The following is a 14,563-nucleotide window of genomic DNA, read 5'->3' on the forward strand; positions in this document are numbered from 1 at the left end:
CTTGAATGCTCTATTAGGTGCTATTTAGCGTTTTGCACAAGTGGTGAAGAATAGCATTTAGCAGTGTTTTTTTGGTAAAAATAACTAGTCCCACCAAATTTGGGGTACATGAAAATGGGTGCAGGCATGGTTAAAAATCGCTAAAGTGAGGATTTAAATAAGGTAAAAAACGCACCTTCAGCAATGACCTGCAATCAAAAAAACACCTGGGGCATACTTGGGGGACCCCCTGGAGTCTATTTCACTAGTTTTTAAGTTTGTCCCCCAACTTTGGTATAGTAACAAAAGTACTTTTTAGGGCTGTTCTAAAGCATTTTTTTTTTTATTTACGCAGTTTACCTTTGGGTGGACTGTCCCAAGGCTGCAGGGGTGTTCCCGCAACTTTGCACCCCAAAACCCCAATTCTACACTTTTTCTCGCCTGCTTTCTTTGGCGAATATTTTCCACTGGTTACAAGGCGCAGGACTTTTCGCACCGGATGAAATTACATCATCGGCTAAACTTTTCCACCGATTGCGGCTTTTCGTCGGCAATTGAATACGGCCCTAAATATGTGCCTGAAATTCTGCTTCAGTAGTTAGAACAGAATCTGCACAGGAAATCACTGGATGGTAACCAGTCAGCCTTGTTTCAGTCCCAGTTATTCACATTCAACAAAACCCCACTTTGGGAGATGTGGTTTAATAAATTCCTGACAGAAAGTATGTAATTAACATGAATAGAGCACATTCAATTCAACAATTAGGGCAGAAAGCAGATGTTATACAGTAATTCCTCGTACACTGTGAAGACAAAATGAGGTCATTTCTCAAATGAGAAGAGGGATAGGAGAAGGGAAAAATTAGACACAAATGCTGTTCTTTCTGTGTATTCTGAAATAATCACAAAGTACGTGAGAAGATTGTAGTTTTATGCCACTGGCTATTTTGATTGCATTTTCACAGTCACACAGTTGTAAGGAATATATTTCTACTTCATGGCATTGTCACATTAACTACATTGAACACAAGGTGTTAGTTATACTGGTGGAACTGCTTATAATCCAATGAGAAGATGATGTATTCTATGAGATCCGCGGTTATTCTACTGTCATTCTGTTAAATTAATGGATATTACAGTAGAATAACTTCTCTCAGAGAAGTGAGATATGATCTACAGAGAAACAAATCTAGATGTATTATGTAATGCTCCATTGTGTTATTCTGTAGAACACTTTCAAATCAGGTAATGTAGCAATGTTATGAAGGAAGCCTGTTTATATATTACATATAAACATACAGAAAAAGTAACTGCGGGAACTTGTTCGGAAATTTGCAATGCACCAATCCATGACTAGTCTTCTCTTATACCACATTACAATACAAATAGGGGTATTCAATATGGGTGCGATAACATTGTTTTTGCGTTAATATCGCAATTATGACGTCATTATCGCAGGTTTTAGTTTTACACAGTATTCAATTTCAAAGACTTATCGCAGTTTTGACAAGTCTTTGATAAAAACCGGGGATAACTTTTCACCATTGAATAGGTGTCGAAAAAAAGTGCAGAATTGGGGTTTAGGGGTGCAGGCTTAAAAAAATAGCCTGCACCCCTGGGAATGACATTTAAAAAAGAACTGTGTCAAAAAAAGTTTTTAAAAAAAAATAGGGACACCCCAAAAAATTAATTTAAAAATTGGGGTGCAAAAAAAAAAAAAAAATGGGAAAAAATTGTTAAACAATAGGCAAATAGGTTCAGGGCTATTCTGCAAGTATGCGGCAGATGTTTTCTAGAATATAATTATAGGGGCAGGTGCACAAATGCAGAATTTAAAAAAAATTACTTTAGGGACACCAAAATATGCTAGTACCCATTTTCATGTACCCCAAATATGATGGGACCACTTAAAAAAACGAAAAAATAACCTAAGTGCTCTTCTGCATCCCTTCTTCAATGTCGGGAAAAAAACACCTGCTGCGGCTATTTAAATCTTCGACTTTCAATTAAAGGCTAAAACGGGGGTACCCATAGTGTTCCCCCATGTTTTTACAACTTTAGGGGGGTCTTACAATTATTTTAAGGAAAAATTTGTAACTTTAAGCAAATCCAACTTCGGAGTTTCCCGTTTTCGTTAATTTTATATTGAATACGGGGATAAGCGGGAGCGCGCACCAGACTTTAACGCAGGAAAAAACTCCGATATGAAACGTTAACTTCGACAGTGAAGTTAACGTTTCATATTGAATACCCCTCAAAGTCTGTTGCCCATACTAAAGTGTTCAGGATTTTGTCAAATAATCACAGGGATACAGCTATTTTAAAACCTAGTCAGTAGTAAACAGTAGTGTTATAAATCAAAACACTATTATTTATAAACAAATGTGCCCAGATTGCTTGTTGTGTAATTCTTTGGGTGTGCCAAGGAGCAACACATGTTTTGGAAGGAAAAAAAAACCATGACCAGAGACATAGGTAATCAGAAACAAAGATTACCAACTTCAGCCTTGATTTACCATTTTATGTTCTACATAATACAATTCTAGCCCTTGGTAGATGCTATTTTAAATTTCTAAATATCAGAATAAAAAGAACATGCCTTGCTTAATACGGTGGATTCAAAAGAGTAGAGTTGCACGGACCCTACAATGTGTTTAAAGTGGACCTGTCACCTATACAGCAGAGGCAGCCATTTTGTGGGCTGAACCAGTCTGCAGTCTATCATGTTGCTAGGAACCAGTGATATCACTGAGTCTCTACCAAATACTCAGGAGACCTGGCTTTTATTTATCAAGTACTAGACCAGTGGTGTCAAACCCGGGCCCTTCAACTTTTGTGGGACTACATATCCCAGCATGCCCTGACACAGTTTTAGCATGCCTTAATAGCAAAACTGTGGCACTGCATGTTGGGATGTGTAGTTGCACTGCAGCTGGAGGGCCCGAGTCTAACACCACTGTGCTAGACCCTAGTGTTTAGGTGAATGGACTACATTAATGGGTCCAGCAAGACTGTTCTCAACTGAGTTGTACCAGACTTATATACTAAAGCTTGATGAGAGATAAAATTGTGAGAGAAAAAGTATTAACCAATCACCTCCTGTCATTTTCAAACACAGCTTGTAAAATGTAAGTTAGAAGCTGATTGGTTAGTGCTTTATCTCTCACAATTTTCTCTATAGTTTTTTTATTTGATTTTAAATTAAGTGAAATAAAACAAATCTTTTCACAAACATAAAACACATAAAAACAGAACACGTGGTCCACAGAGTTCAATGATGTGGCATGCTTACTGGCTTATTTTTGTGTACTTACTTTCTCTAAGTGGTGGTGCACGAATAAACCATGCTAAGTCAATCTCATGAATATAACTGCAGTTCTTTGTTTGAGGGAAGCCATGACATACAGTTCTCCTAAAAGTAGCTGATGTATTTGTTCCATTAGCTGAGCAATGACAGTATGGAGGAGATGCTTGTCCCTCTATATCAGAATACTGAGTTTTTAGAACTTAAATGCTCAGAAAGTATTTTAAATTAAGTCTATCATCTATAAAATCACAATGTTCTGTACCAGTATGCCTGTACTAATATGTAAAAAAAAAATCAGTAAAAAGAAATTATAACCTTTAGCGTGATCAGCAAGCTATTGCAAGCTGCTATGAATTGTAAGCTCTTGTGCCACTAAAGGGGCTAATGTAAAAAACAAATAAACTGCAGAATATGCTTGGCATCTACAAAACAGACACATTCTCTGTGGACTGGCCACAACTGTGCTATTTTCCTCTTTTCGGCTCTTCTTTGCCAGCATTTTTAACTCAGGAACTTGGGTCAGTAATGTCCATGTTTGTTCCAAATAGTGCAACCAGCTGTTCTTCATAGTTTGCAATGTTTCTTTTCATAATCTCCATACATGGTCCCAAGAGCCTTTCAAAAGCTTGCACGTCCATGACTGTGTGAGAAAGTAGAATGCAAAATGGCTGATTCTCAGATAATAGTGACTTGTAAGGACTGCTCTTGTTTTCACTTTATTAAATATGATTTATTTATTTTTCCTAGGTAATTGCATATAAGTCAACTTTTATACAGTCACCCTAAATTTAAAGAACGTTTTGGCCTGAGTTTTATGCTGACCTAAATAAAGAGGGAATACTATATTCTATTTTGATTCACATGATCCATAAAGTAACCAGTTTTTGCGCAAACTGCTTCACTATACCAACATATATACAGGACATACAGATATATATTTTGGATAAACTTTTGGCCAGTATTTAGTAGACCTCAAAAAAAGAACCAGAATGTACCTGACACTGGGTCATTTTTCAACAATAAAAATGGCCCAATATAAGCTTCTAAAATGAGCGGCAGGCATTGATGACAGAGCAAGCCTATTTTGCAAGTTGATGTATACCACAGAAACGTTACAGCCATCCGTCACAGATCTGGCGCTACTTACTGCTTTGAATGGGCCATAATTATCACCATCTAGGTGCAAGTACATCATGTGGCACAAATAACCCAATGTAAACAAAATTAAAAATATATAAATATGACATATGAAGTAAATAGATCTCCAATGTCCCTTAATTTTATGAGTTTTGTAATAGCTAAGTTAGGTTCTAATGTGCAGAATAGTTGGGCCGTAATTACATTCATAGAATCAATTATGTATTTTCACCTGTATGAGTTGAACATGTTTTTCTGGCCAGACCACTCCTATCTGTATGCTTAGTTTGATACCTGTCAACTGTGCACATGCCTTATCCTATGTACAAAAAATATGTCTGAACACAGACGTATTTATGCACTGGCCAAATTAGTACAGTCCACAATTCTGTTGACACCCCTTAACTGAACATCCCCATTCAGTTACATGTGACTGAAATGTGTACGACTCTGCATTACCTGTAGTTGCATACGTTTATTTCCTGTGCATGCATAGTGTGAATACATTAAAAATACAAACCAGTGGTGAATGGATGATGCATGCGTCATCCACACTGTTCAAGGACTGGCTGAGGGCTGCCCAGCAGCTAGCAAAGCGCTGGGCAAGCCCCCAACATGACTAGAAATGGGGGTGTGATACGTGGTTATGCCCTCAAAATGTCATGCACCTCTTGTCCATGAGGCCACGCCCTCTTTCACAGGAGACCCGGGACAGGATTTGAAGAGTCTGGGAGGTATGTTCAGAGCAGAATTGCTGCAAGTAAGCTTGCATCACCCATTAGTCACATCACCAATATAATATTAGAAATACCAATACTCAATCAATTTCATAAATAATGTCATAAGATTTACCTAAACATTTTACACTGCCGTCAGCAAATGCAGAGGCAGCTCTGGGTTTGTTCGTCACCAGGGCAAGTTCTCCAAAATACTGTCCTCTGGAGTACCGAGCTATTTCCACAGCTTTATTCACTTCAGCGTCTCCTTTACTCTGGAAAAATATGAAAACATTCTTATACTAAAAACATTAGGAGTACACAATTAGGGACTGATTTGTGAGTTGGGAGCAAAGCAAAAAAGAGCAAGTAACTTTTCACCCTGGTAAAACCATGTTGCACTGCAGGTGGTGCAGATGTAAAGGTGCAGAGAGATTTAGGGGCTTATCAGCTATTCGGTTTATTTTAAATCACAATTATATTCTATTTGAATCACAGTTTTTTGTACAAACACACAGAGACAGCCATGGGAACCAGGTTCGCCCCAAGTTTCGCCAACCTCTATATGGGGCGTCCTCTATATGGAACGTCACATATGGGGTGGTGATTTTGGGCGAACCTGGTTCTCTATGGGAGATATATTGATGATTTATTTTTTATTTGGGATTGGGACGAGCACTCGGTCACTGGTTTTGTTGATTATCTTAATACTAATGATTCTGATCTAAAATTCACGAGCACTTATAATGACACAGAAATTAATTATTTGGATATCATAGTGACCATTAAGGAGAATAAAATTTGCACATCCACTTACAATAAGAATGTTGACTGTAATAGATATATTGATTACAATAGTTGCCACCACAAGAGTTGGAAAGACAACATACACAAAGGACAATTTCTGCATACACTCAGGAATTGAGACATAAGAAAAATGACAATGATTTCAGTAGGGATGATAATAGGCCTTTGATGTTTATAACCAAATATAACTCAGCAGCCCCAGAGATCAGAAAAATGATTGAAAGGAACTTTAACCTTCTTAAAAGAGAGAGATTCTTAACCGATTATGTTAAAAATAAAAGATAGCCTTAAATGTAAACTAGCACCCAGTCTTTTGAGAAAAGAAACAAATATTTCCAGTGGGGAGGAGGTTATGTCGTGGCTAACTTCAAAGCCAATTTTTTTTTTAAATGTGGCAAAAATAGATGCCACATGTGCGAACATGCAGACCATAGAAGTAATAAAGTAACGTCTTTTTCCAATAAATATTCTTAAACTGTCAATCAAATCATGTGATCTATTGTATAACATGTGGCTGCGGAATTCAATACGTAGGCCGAACCCTACGTAATCTAAATGTCAGGTTTTTAGAGCACAGAAGATGCATTCTTAGAAATCAAAGAATACCACAGCCTGCCATGACATATCTCTATGTGCCCCAAAGGAAATATCAAGGATCTAAACGTAAAAGCAATTGAACAAGTTACGCTTACTAGAAGAGGGGGAGTTAGATACTAAATGCTGCGTAGAAAGGAGGCATAATGGATCTACAAACTAGGGACATTAGACCCTCAAGGCCTCAATAATACCATTGAGCTCAATCATATTTAATCCCCAGTGAAGACACGTGGTGGAGTCCTGGGAGAGTGATGGACCCTCTGGCACCCTAGGGGCCCATCACCTCCCTTTATTCAGGTCACGGCCAGGTGCACCCCACATGGGAAAGCCACATTGAAATCATCTTTTAGGCCCAGTATCCACAGCTGCCTCCCAAAGGCCCCCCTTATCCACCAGACTAAACAACCTCTCCCTCCCCCGAACAAATCCCCCCACCATTTGTTGTCCATTTCCACCTGGATATACTCTACGTTACCTTCTTGAACATTAAATAGAAATGTCTGTCATCTTTAATATTATATATATGACCTAAAAGAGCTATGTAGAAAATATCTTTTTTTGAAATGCATTTAATCATGTGAACAATTAGGATGATACCAAGAAACTGACATGGAGTTTATACTTACCCCAGACAAATGAAATGCTGGTATAATAAGAAAATTTTTTTTGTATATGACTTTTTATATATGTATGTGTGTTTTATATATGTGTTTTTTTAGATACATATTTATTATTCATTAGTTTTTTAAAATGGAATATAATATAATATTTTTGCTTATATTACATATGTGCTAGTGTTGAACGCTAATCAGTATGGTTAATTAATTAACAATTGCTGTCAGACACTGCACTTGATGCAGATTAGATAAAGAAGAGTTTTGTTTAAGAATAAAAGAATACCAATCGTAAGGGGGCGTTACTTCTCATGAAACAGCCCCTTTCGGTGAGGCTGAGAAAAGCATCAAGTTCCGCCGCCCGAGTGATGTCTACAGAGGACACTCTCTACCAAATTGAGCTTTCAACTTCACCCCCACAGGGACGCAGCCATCACACGTGTTAGCCGAAGTCAGCGGCCGGGGCGGCCGGCTAACCACAGGAATCCTGACTGCTACATCACCCAGGAGCAGGTAAGCCACTACACCAACCGCTCCCACTAACTACCAACAAAGTTTTACCATAAAAAACCTTCACTATCAGGGGAGAGAGAAAACGGGTGGCTTGCAATCATCTATAATAGAGAACATTCACTGTGGAGCTCTTTAAAGGACTCTGAGGGATATTCAATATGAAACGTAAACTTCGCTGTCGAAGTTTACATTTCATATCGGAGCTTTTACCTGCGTTAAAGTATCGGGCGCGCGCCCGCTTATCCCCGTATTCAATATGAAACTAACGAAAACGGGAGCCTGCGAAGTGGGATTTGCGTAAAGTTACGAAATTTTCCTTAAAAAAATTGTAGGACCCCCCTAAAGTTGTAAAAACATGGGGGATCACTATGGGTACCCCCGTTTTAGCCTTTAAATGAAAGTCGGGGATTTAAATAGCCGCAGTTGTTTTTTCCCGACATTGAAGAAGTGTTGCAGAAGAGCACTTAGGTTATTTTTTTCGTTTTTTTAAGTGGTCCCATCATATTTAGGGTACATGAAAATGGGTACTAGCATATTTTGATGTCCCTAAAGTAAATTTTAAAAAATTCTGCAATTGTGCACCTGCCGCTATAAATCTATTCTAGAAAACACCTGCCGCATACTTGCAGAATAGCCCTGAACCTATTTCCCTATTGTTAAACATTTTTTTCCCATTTTTTTTTTCACCCCAATTTGTAAATTAATTTTTTGGGGTGTCCCTATTTTTTTTTTAAACTTTTTTTGACACAGTTCTTTTTTAAGTGTCATTCCCAGGGGGGCAGGCTATTTTATTTAAGCTTGCACCCCTAAACCCCAATTCTGCACTTTTTATCGACACCTATTCAATGGTGAAAAGTTATCCCCGTTTTTTATCAAAGACTTTTCGAACCTGCGAAAAGTCTTTGAAATTGAATACGGTGTAAAACTAAAACCTGCGATAATGACGTCATAGGTGCGATATTAACGCAAAAACGATGTTTTTGCTCCCATATTGAATACCCCTCTAGGTGTGGCCAAATCAACTGTTTGGAACATTCTTAAAAAGAAAGAACGCACCAGAGAGCTCAGCAACACCAAAAGACCCGGAAGACCACGGAAAACAACTGTTGTGGATGACAGAAGAATTATTTCCCTGGTGAAGAAAAACTTCACAACAGTTGGCCAAATAAAGAACACTCTCCAGGAGGTAGGTGTATATGTGTCAAAGTCAACAATCAAGAGAAGACGTCACAAGAGTGAATATAGAGGGTTCACCACAAGATGTAAACCATTGGTGAGCCTCAAAAACAGGAAGACCAGATTAGAGTTTGCGAAACATCTAAAAAAGCCATTACATTCGAACCTGCGAAAAGTCTTTGAAATTGAATACGGTGTAAAACTAAAACCTGCGATAATGACGTCATAGGTGTGATATTAAAGCAAAAAAGGAGTTTTCGCACCCATATTGAATACCCCTATATACAGGGCCGGATTAAGGCTATAGGGGGCCCGGGGCACATCAGACGAAAGTTGATAAAGCAACTGAAACGTTAAGCTACGCTTGGAGTAGTGTCTCCTGTTTTACTATTCAAATATTGAAGTCCTTTGAGTGCCGCCCACGATATTCCTGTATACACCTGAGTTGTGAATATATAATATATAATATATATATATATATATATATATGTGTGTGTGCAGTGGTCGAAGTGGGGCGGTATACGGCCCCACTTCATTTTAGATGTAGAAAAGTATGGGATCCCAGCGCTGGAATAGTGGCGGCAATGTGTTAAGATGTGTCCCATAGGGGACACATCTCAATCGGTGCAGTGGAGGCGCTGACATGTAGCCGGGACAAAGTACCTGGTCCCAGCTGCACTGTAAGCACTACGTACTGGGCAGCTGCCAGCCAATCACGAGGCTCGCAGCCGCCAGCCATTCGCGGGACTCACGGCCGCCAGCCAATTGCAGGGCTCGCAGCCGCCAGCCAATGAGAAGCTGCCAAATGGCAGCTTCTCATCGGCTCGCAGCAGAGCCAGATAAACTGGAGGGAAGACCCGAGGATCCCGGTGGCTCCACTCCAGCAGCGCAGGTAAGAGAGAATTAGAGAGAGGGGAGGGTGTGAGAGAGGGAATAGAGAGAGGGGCAGACAGAGGCAGGCTAGCTATTGTAGGGGGTGAAAGAGAGAGGGAATCAGTAAGGGCAGGGTGTGAGAGAGGGGAGCAGGCAGGGAGAAGTGTGTGTGTGTGGGGGGGTTAGAAGTACAATGGAGTGATATGGAAGCAGGGGCCCATAGGGGGCGGGGGGAAGATTCAATCTCCATACCCCCACCTCTAAATTACCACTTCGAGCACTGTGTGTGTGTACATATATATATATATATGTATATGTGTGTGCATATATATATATGTGTGTATATATATATATATATATATGTGTGTGTGCATATATATATATATATATATATATATATTATATGTGTGTGCATATACATACATACATACATACACACACACACACACACACACACACACACACACACACACACACAACATCCACTCTGCTTATACTCATTTTTATATAGTACATAATTGGAAGTAGCAGCAAAAGGAAAAATAAGCTGACTTACCAAACTGTCTGTTGGTTGCTGCGTTGCCAGTGGAACTGCAAGGGAGGGTGTTTGTAGTGGGAGAGGTGGTGGTGCTGCAGGCCTGCAGTTGCTGTGCTGTAACTGACAGTACACGCGGGAGCCAGTTACTTTGTGCTCCCTGCCCTGGCTGGGGAGTCGGACTGCAGTCACTGTGTTGCTCTTCTCAGGCCGCGACAGCAGGGAAGAGCCGGTGCCTGGAGGGAGCAGCGTGATGACGTCGCGCGTCACACGCCAGTCATAAGCCCAGGCCAGTACAAGACTGCCGGACCAGACCAAGTGACAGCGGTAAGGGGGGGTGTTGGGCAGCTTAATATTTTTTTATTTTTGGCCTATTTGGACAGGCAGATGGACCAGTCAGTGTCTAAATAAGTATTATGTTGGACCCGACCACAAAGTTTTCTACAGGTCCAGGGGGGCCCCTTGTGAGAGGGGGGCCCGGGGTTACTTGCCCCCTTTGCCCCCCCCTTAATCCGGCTCTGCCTATATATGCCGTCCATACTGGTTATGTATGAGGGCTGCAGTCAGCTCTAAACAGAGCCAATGATACACTGTCTTGCTCTCAAGCAGACAAATAATTGTGTGCACAGTAAGACTGACATTCTAAACATCCTAACCAATACTCACCTTTTCCAATATTGAAGTGGATGGTCACTAATAAAGACTTTATACTAACATTAGATACTAATAAGGATAATATAAGACTGTATTGGTGACAAACTTAAGCACTGGAGATATTTGCAATCAATTTATTGCCTGAATCTGTGTCTATAGATGTTTTTTTTTTTAGGATTTCAGTTGTTTTTTAGCTTTTTGAATATGTCTTTTATGGGATGTATATGACTGAACGTTTTTTAATGTGTACATTGTTACATTTAAAGCCATCATTATTATCCGTCAAATAAATAGGATATTGTGAGAGATTGTGGATAGACAGCGCTTTCTTACATTTCGCACGTTCCTCTATTACAAAGTGTCAGGTTATAAAACCCGACACATCTGTTCGTGTTTATGCCTGACATTTAAAAGTGCAGTGCTTACACTAGCCATGTCTCGCTAGTAAAAGCACTGCCGACATTTCGTAAATAAACCCCTTAGATTTGAGAGGGGAGTGTCAAATCAAAATTGTCCGTTTTTGTGGGCTATATGTTTGCAAAAGCGGCCAATATTTACCCTGCATGCAAAAAAATATATATATTTGCACCCCTTTCATTGCAACATGTTTTGTTCCCGATATATAGATACTTGCTTTATTTATTTACTCCCACCGCAGAATAAGCCTCTTAAAGAGCACCTATTATTTACACAAGTGGTGGCAGTATTTGAAAATATTTTAAAGTGATGACCTGTATATCTTCAACTAATCCTTGCGGCATCACACATCCATCGTGACATAGTACTATATAATTAATTAAATTAATTAAGATGTGGCGCAGACTTTCACAGAAAGACGGCAATATGCATTAAACAACTGTATTATGTTATTATGTATAAAGAGAGCCTTTCTGAAATCCACATAAGTCACACTCCATTATCAAATAATTCAAAATGAATGTTTGTATGTTAGGTTATACTTTAGAGCAGTGCTTCTCAAATCCAGAACTCGGGACACACTAACAGTGCATGTTTTCCATATATCCTTGCTGGAGCACGGTGTATTCATTACTGACTGACACATTTTAAAAGATCCACAGGTGGTACTAATTATTTCAGCAAGGATATATGGAAGACATGCATTTTTATTGTATCCTGTAGCAGGGGCGTTTTAAGAGAGGAGGGGGCCCGTGTGCAGCCTCCGTTTGGGCCCTCTCCTCTCTGTCAGCGCACTGAGTGTTGTAGATTCTGACTTCATGCCAGAATCTACTGTGCATGCACGGGTCTCCGGGAAAATGGCGCCTGTGCCTATTTTCCTAAGGTCATCTCTTCTGTGCATGCTCAGATCACTGGGAAAATGGGCGCTGCCATTTTCCCAGTGAGTTTTCACTGCCCTGCAGCGCCGGTCCGGCGTTGCGGAGCAGCACATCGGAATCTGCGGAGAGGTAAGTACATTATTAACTATCGGTGCAGGGTGTGCGGTGTGGGCCCCCCTGGATCCAGGGGCCCGTGTGCAACGCACACCTTGCACCCATTATAATGACACCTATGTCCTGGAGGATGGATTTGAGAAACACTGCTTTAAACCGGGATGTAGTCAGGAAGCCGGCGGTCGAAAAACGAGGTTTAACGACTCCCTGGAGGACTTAGGGTCAGGCACTCCCCCGGGATGGTTAGGCTAGGGGAAGGGAGGCTTAGCGTCAGGCACCATTGGGTGGAGGTTAGGTTTAGGCACCCCCCGGGATGGTTCGGTTTAGGGTACGAGGAGGGGGGGTTAGATTTAGGCACCCCTGGAGGAGGTTAGGGTTAGGCACTAGGGAGGGAGATTGGGGTTAGGCACCCCTAAGGGAGGGGATGGGGGGGGAGAGGGGAGGGTTAGGGGTCTTACTTACCTCAGTCGGGATCTTCATGTGCCGGCCTTCCAGCGTCGGTATTTCATCCGCCGGGCTTAGGTCTGACGGTCATTCATATAGATTCCCTCTAAACCACATGCGCCTTTGTTTAGGACGCATGTGGTTTAAACTACACTGTAGGGTAAAATTTGCGGTTTGTCTATTTGGAGTGCCTACCAAGGTGTGCTGTATCTGGCTTAACAGACAGGTAGAAAGTACCCCACCAGGCTACATTGTATTTACATTGAATTGTTTTTAATTCAAATGAATTAAAAACAAAAATTCCCTCATTCTCCTGCAGCCCATCCTACACAGCACTGGGCCCAGTCCTCATAGCAAAAAGATGATCAGGCCCTTGTACTAAAACAGTACCGGCCCTATGTTGACCAGCCCTTGGCCGCTAAGTAGCTGGGTAAACAGTTAAAATACAGTGCAAATGATAGGATCATTACACATTACAGCATGCACATGTGTACAAGTGCATACTTTCACTTGTAGTGTCTCAACTGTGCACTATAAATGGTGTGTCATTATAAATAAGTGTTTTTAAATGCTGATCACTGTCCCCTTTAAAAGGCATTAATAATATTTGCCTCCACTCAAAATACTTATAATGACTGCCCCATTCAAAATACCGATGACAATGTTCAAAATAATGGATAACTGGTTTTATACCTGTTAAATATTGGCACTATGATAAATACTTTCTATATTTCTTTCTTGGTCTGGCATAATCCAGTGGGAACCTTGTAATCCATAAAGATAAAGTGAAACAAAAATAAACCTATGTAACATACTGGCAGCTCCCAAGATAGACCCAATGCAAAATCACTGACTCTCAGGTGAGCCTGGCTACTTAATAGCCAGGCAGCCAATCAGGAGCAATGTCTTGCACTGCTCAGCCAATCACAGAGCCCTATGATGAGTAAACTAGGTTGACAGAGAATGTAAGGAGGGGACATTTTTTCCTTTTTGTAATTGTTCCTTTCTGACGTGAAATGCGGTTTGCTTAATTCTTTCTGTCAGAAACCTGTCTTTTCCCTTAAAGGTGCGTACACACGGTATGATATCTATGAACGGTAAGGATATTGTTCAATGATAAATCGTTTATATCATTAATTTTTATGCAGCGAACGACCAATGATGCACGTTCCCGCAGGGACGATAACGATATCTATGGTCATCAGTACATGGAGGCCAACTTGGACGATTTCGTCAAGAATTACCTGTTCAGAGATATGGCAGGATGACTTCACTGAAACATATCTATTATAGATATCTTTCAGTGTGTACACCCAATATTGTTGTCCTGCACTGCAGAAAAGTTCAAGGGAAATCATTCAGCGATATAGTTGATTGTGCAGATTGTACTGTGTGTTTGCAACATTAGATTGATTTAATAACTTCCTGATATTTCCTCAAGACTCACCTAGCTTAAACCAGTGACCACAAAGCTCTATAAAACAATGCATGAGTCACTGCTTTGTGTCAGGCATTTATAATTAGGTTTATTTATAGAACAACAAAAGCTAGTACTCCACTCATACAATCAAAAATCACCTTTGCCAAATTATTTAGCATACACAGCAATTTTATTGTGCACTTGTAATAGTCATACATATCAAACTGAAATTATATGATGTCAAGACAAAGAAAGGATCACAACATATGCGAAGTCTAAAAACAAAAGCAATTTATTTTTATAAATCTATTCTAACATGGGCTTGGGCCTTTTTTCTGATACAATAGCTTCTGTGTAAATAAAAAGATCAAAATACAAAAAA

General features: G+C 40.1%; 1 protein-coding gene across 1 annotated transcript in view; it reads right to left on the reverse strand.

The window, feature by feature from the left end:
• Nucleotides 1–2,911: 2,911 nt before the first annotated feature.
• PRKAR2B (protein kinase cAMP-dependent type II regulatory subunit beta) overlaps nucleotides 2,912–14,563 on the reverse strand; it is a 149,918-nt gene continuing 138,266 nt past the window's right edge. The window contains exons 10-11 of the mRNA XM_088480212.1: nucleotides 5,276–5,414; nucleotides 2,912–3,926 (exon numbers count right to left, since the gene is read on the reverse strand). Of these exons, the coding sequence (XP_088336338.1) occupies nucleotides 3,793–3,926; nucleotides 5,276–5,414 (273 nt within the window). The 3' untranslated portion in view covers nucleotides 2,912–3,792. The remainder of the gene's footprint in view (nucleotides 3,927–5,275; nucleotides 5,415–14,563) is intronic.

The sequence above is a fragment of the Taudactylus pleione genome, unplaced genomic scaffold (assembly GCF_031769625.1).
Source record: "Taudactylus pleione unplaced genomic scaffold, aTauple2 ptg000251l, whole genome shotgun sequence".
Classification (NCBI taxonomy): Eukaryota; Metazoa; Chordata; class Amphibia; order Anura; family Myobatrachidae; genus Taudactylus; species Taudactylus pleione.